Genomic DNA, 5612 nt, shown 5'->3' on the forward strand with positions numbered 1-5612 from the left:
TAGGGGAAACATATGTAACTGCCGTAGAGACTAGTGAATGTCTGTTGGAACATGGGAAACGCAACAACACAACATGCATTGAAGCGAGCTCTTCGCAGTGAACAATGTAGCCAAGTGTTTAAAGGTATTAAATTACTTATGTGCACCCATCAGCTTTAGAGAACAGGCTTAGTGGCATGGATACCACTGTCCAAAGTTCTACTGAAACTCGTCAGGCGACAGTGCCAACGTCCCGTTTTAATTGGGATGCTCATATCGTCACTAGCAGCAGCAATGATGATCATCATCATAATAGTAATTACCATCATATGCTTCTTGCTAACACCAGCTTTAATGCGAAGCATTCTTGTCGAATGTAAACCGACTTTTCCTGTCACATATCTGACCGTTTCGTGGGCCGATCCCGAAGGCGACGCAGTCTAACATAGTGTCTCAAAGTGACCTAGGAGTGCATTTGGAGCGCGCAACTCCAATGAAACAATGTGTAAACACTTATCGTTTCACGCATCCGCTCTCGGATAGTGCATCTGGGTTCTTCCACAGGTGTGCATTTACGTCATCAATGACGCAAATGGGGCTTGCTCCGCGCTCACCAGTGAATCCACCGGTGAATCCACCGGTGCATCCACCTGTGAATCCACCAGTGGATCCGCCAGTAACGTTACCGCTCAAGACATGGTCAAAACCATAATAAATGAACCGATGGACAAAGAGTAGTTACGCAATTCTATTTCACCTCCTTATTGAGGGCCATATACAAACTAAACAGCCGCACATTTGTATCTTTCTCTGAACGGCGAAACACTAGAACTAAATGTCATAAACATTTAATTGAATGTAGGTTCCACACTAATATGTTCGGCTACTCATTCTTTCGACAGAAAATCAGAGATTGAAATTCATTGCCCAAGGACAAGTTTTTCACTTGACAGTTTACTTCCTACGCTTGAAAAATATACCTGTCAGCGTGTATCGTCATTTTAAATATCGCCTACAAACACCGCATTTTGTTTGAATTGGTTTCTATGTACTTTTGTGTTGTTGTTCTGCTGTTTCTGTATTGTTGTTCGTTATTACTCCTTAACGGCTGTCTCAGGAAGGTCCCTACTGTAGAGCTCAACTACGTATTCTTGTTAGCTGCAGTATTAAGAAATGCATGAGAGTTTATCATTCATATTTTGATGCAATGTATCTTCGCCTGTCCTCCAACAGCCTCCCTAAGAAGGCTAGCAGTAGGTGTGAAATAAATTAAGAAATTGTAAAATGATGTGCACATGTAAAAGTACACACTCTAGTAATGTAGAATTATAAAATTGTACCTAACAATCATCTCTCGCAATACAGTGTAATCTAAACATTTCATCTTCGCAACTGGTGGTGTACATTTCACTTCTGTGAATCGCCACTGTTTGTTAGGGCTCTTCTACTAGTAAACAACAATACTTCACATTACGCAGCTGGAGTTGTGGTTGCCTGGAGTTGTGGTCGCCAAAATTTTTTAACGTGCCCCACTTCAGTGGCGCCGTGTGCAAGAGAGATCACTAACCAGTCCTTTAACGCTTTTACAAGTTTGGCTTGCTTAAAAAAAATGTCTGAAACCTTCTTTATTCAAGTGGCGCAAATAAATACTTTTCTTTTTCTGGGGAGAAGTGTTCGGCTTCTTTCGAGCTATGCTGCAGTCGGCCGCTCCTCTTATTTTGCGCTGGCTCTCAGAAGGGTATCCTCCTCGTTTTTACCTGGACACACACTGGACGATATCGGCGCAATTTATTTCATTCGTAAAGCACAGACAAATACGAGAAAGGCAACGTCGGGCACACGTTAGGTCGGCGCATAGCGTTTACGTAGGCGCACGATATTTTTTTTGCCGCAGCGTTCCTCTCGCGCACGTGTATAGTCGCGTGGTGTGTCACGAGTGCGGCTCTTAGGTCAAGCAGTCCTGCACGCAGTCGGCCATGGTGGCGTACGACTTGTAGGCGCACACGTCCTTCCATTCTCGGCACGCGTGGCTGACGGGATCGTAGAACCACCAGTGCTGCCGGCTCTGGTTCGCAGGGTGCGTGCAGTTGTAGACGGCCGAGAGGGGAAGCGGTTGCGTGCAGTCCTTCCTCGGCATCCCTGCGTACGTGCACGCCAGCGATGGCGTCTTTTCGTCGGGTCTCTGGGACGCGTGCTCGCCCAGAAAACTTAGGGCGAGGGGGCCAAAACATTTGTTGCTTCTGCTCCACAATAATCGTTCGAAGTTAGTGGTGACGTGGGCTCATAACAGCCTAAAGGGCGTCGCTATAGTAGGGCAGACTTTACCAACGAGAAGTCTTAGAGCTTGCCATCATTACCTCTGGCTTCTTGCAGGCGTACACAAAAACAGGTCTGTGAGGCGTTGCCAAAATGCCCTATGTCTTGATTTACAGACCTTTGCAACGAGAGATACGTGGGCCCCGTCGTTATGCCATCTATATTCTTGTGAGGGCGCGTGAGCATCTGCTCGAAATACAAGAGCCCGGAGTTGACAGTTTCTAATCATGATTTGTAATTTTCATCTTTCATCCTTTTCAGTCCCAGTCTGTATAGCGATGTATTTTGTTATGGTACCCACTGACTCAGAAGAAGCTATTGTAATAATAGAATTGCTTGCTTAAGGGTAACGAGGAAGCGGATATACCTATACCAGTGAATACGTATACTTCTCTTGCTCAATGCGGACAGGTGAACTATTCCCAGACAGACGGGAAACAATCTTCGACCATCGTTCCCAGACGTGCTCCTTTCTGGAGACTGACTGAAAATGTTACTCAGCTTCTGTGGTTACCCGAGAACCGGCGGGTGCATTCGCAGCACGACATGATGTCGAACCACGAGGGCGCGCGTCACGTAAAAGCATTGATACAGCGTGACGTAACACCGAGGAAATGCCCGATCGAGGTTTCACCTCGTTCGCAGAGCGAGCTGCACTCCTCGGTGGTGTTGTACCGGTACCCTCCACCCGAGGAGAAGCCATCGCTAGCGGCACAAAAGTGAGCGGGCAGCCACTCGATGCATCCTCCGGGGTGACCGGCACCAGGCATGTAGAACCAGCCGTGGTCTTTCACCAGGGCGGTCAGGTTGCTGGAGCAGTGCACCAGGCGCGGTGCGCCGCACCGGCTGTCGCGGATCGGGCCATCGGGCGCTTCCGCCTCGAACATTGCCCCTGCAATGCAGAGAAGAGGAGCACGCAGGAGCCTTGTGTGATATTCGCAGTGCTTTTAGAAAAAAATAAAGGATGTATGGAATGCGCTCATGGTGATGTTTATAGCCTTGATAAAAGGCGCGACCCTGCTGTGGTGAAAAAGCCGTCGTGTGGTTGTACGAAAACAGAAAGGAGAGGGGAACATGCAAGGGAATCAGATAGTACGGGCAGAATACTAATATGAATCGTAAGTCGAGAACAGTCGACAAAATAAAAAGAAACGAAAAACAACGAAGGCAAAGAACAATACTCGGACGAATTTAAAGAAGCATATGTGAGACCGTCTTGTTGCTGTTATTGTGTTCCCTTCTTCCCCGAGAATTTGCAAATACCTCATGATGCAGCAGCATGAGGATTGGCTCCAACTAGCCAAATCATCAATTTTCTATCTAGTCTCTGCCGGTGTCTGCAAGTTTCTGCAATAGCATGCATTGTCGCTCACGGTCCACTACCAGCGAGGACTGACAGCACGATCAACTTTACGTGCGACATCTTAGGAAGAAGGAGAGAGTGAGTCATGGAAACTCGTCTTTTTACATAAAGTCTATACATTGGAGTCGCTAAACATAGCGCCAGTGGTAGTCTAAAGTTGTGGCTAACGCCTCCGCCTTGATTTGTGCTTGCTAACCGTTGAATTCGCCTGTTAGCGCCAGATATATATAGCTAGCAGGAATCCGTAAAGCTTTAGACTTGTTACGGAGTGAGCTCTCTGTGTATGGACGCTCGCCTAATTAACCTACGCATGTAGAGTATGAATCTTACGGGCATGTGTGCCTGTAATTTTCGGTACAGGAGTGGAGGAAGACCAAAAGAGCCGAAAGGATGCTAAAATGGTTGGCTGCAGACCCGAGCAGGCGTCGTCAGAACTCGTGGTGTCAGGGCTAGCGTGTGCGGGAACTTCGGGGCGGCGTCACCACCCGTCTGCTTATTGTGCATCTGCTGAGTTTTGTGTGTCTGGACTGTTTTTTAGCATTCTAAACAAAATTCACGTGGCCCCAATACCCCGGAATAGACACCATGTCCGTCAAAAGGCCAAATACAGGTAAAAGCACAAGCCTTGGCTCGACTCTTTGGCGACAACTCACCGGGCGCACCGGTTCTATACAACGACGTGGCCCGGTACCCACAGAGGCGTACCATGTATCTAGTAGTACAGACACTCTGGGGCCTTCGGCCCCGCGCTCAGCACTGTGGACAGTAGCACGGCGTAAAAGGCTGCTACCGCCCTAGCCATCGTACACCATTCAACCTTACCGGCAGCGGATGGTGCCGTCAAAATGGTCACTGATTAACAGACCGGTGGAGGACTTTCGCACTAGGAATGGTGACACCTTACGCACACGGTACCCTTGCGTCATTACGCCCCGCTGCGTTACACGAGGTGCGTATCGTCTGGACACCTGGACTCGTCTCATTCTATGGTAATGAACGCGCTGATGCGGCAGCGCGAGAGCTCGCTATAACCGGGCGCCATCGGAAAAGCTGTCCAATCCAGACGACGCACGGACGTAACCATTGAACTTCACTGAAACTCTACAGCATTACAGAGATAGCAGGAGACACTTCACCCCAACACATCATTCCCTTAACCGAGAAGATGCTGTCGCGTGGCGAAAGCTACAAACTAATTGATTCCCCTGTCTCGTTTATCTTCACCTCTTCCACGGTACACAATATCCCTGATACTGTCCCTACTCTGGATGAAAGCGCACACTATATCACTGCAGCGGGGAATGCCCACACCCTCCAGGTTGCTCCCCCATTTCTTCACCTGCCTCCAGGGAGACTGCGCTGACCAGTTTAGACCCGCAAGAGCAGCGACGGCTGATCCAGCGGGCACGCGGAGTGGCACGAGCCAATGACGCCCCAACTAAGGAGTCCCGCCTTCGAGGAAGTCACTCCACCTCATTAGGAATAAATGTTTTCTCTCTCTCTCTCTCTCTCTCTCTCTCTCTCAAGACATACAGGCGAGGAAATGCTTTTACTTGGCGGAAACATATGCCGTGACGGCGACGCGTGACGTGGCCGGATGATGACTGCGTGAATCGGGCCTTAGAGCGTCAGTGGCCGTCCTACTATTCCAGAAGCACTGTTCCCATACTCAGCTTAATTGCCTTGATATTCCCACTTGGTGTGCCTTTAAGACTATACTAAATATTCGAGCACCGGAAATTGATGAGCTTACTCGGGTGTAATGTCCTCCTGGACCTGTTCCTGCGCAGCTGTGGCGTCGAGTCGACGACTTCCGTCGCAGTGTCCGTCGTGGTGCGTCGGTGCTGTCGTGCTGCGCAGTAAAGCTCAGTCGTCTTTTACGGTGATCGTCAATTGTTACGGATGTAAATGAACACGGCCGGCACCAATGCGGTTACGAGTGATTAGGCACGCG

At 49.0% G+C, this 5612-nt stretch overlaps 1 protein-coding gene across 1 annotated transcript; it reads right to left on the reverse strand.

Annotated features, from left to right (window-relative positions):
- Positions 1-1904: 1904 nt before the first annotated feature.
- On the reverse strand, positions 1905-4584 carry LOC142588918 (uncharacterized). The gene is made up of 3 exons (XM_075700729.1): positions 4524-4584; positions 2930-3187; positions 1905-2118 (listed from the first exon to the last, which is right to left on the reverse strand). The coding sequence occupies exons 1-3, from the start codon at positions 4582-4584 to the stop codon at positions 1925-1927; spliced, it is 513 nt and encodes a 170-aa protein (XP_075556844.1). The 3' UTR covers positions 1905-1924.
- Positions 4585-5612: the final 1028 nt, after the last annotated feature.

The sequence above is a fragment of the Dermacentor variabilis genome, chromosome 7 (assembly GCF_050947875.1).
Source record: "Dermacentor variabilis isolate Ectoservices chromosome 7, ASM5094787v1, whole genome shotgun sequence".
NCBI classification, from domain to species: domain Eukaryota; kingdom Metazoa; phylum Arthropoda; class Arachnida; order Ixodida; family Ixodidae; genus Dermacentor; species Dermacentor variabilis.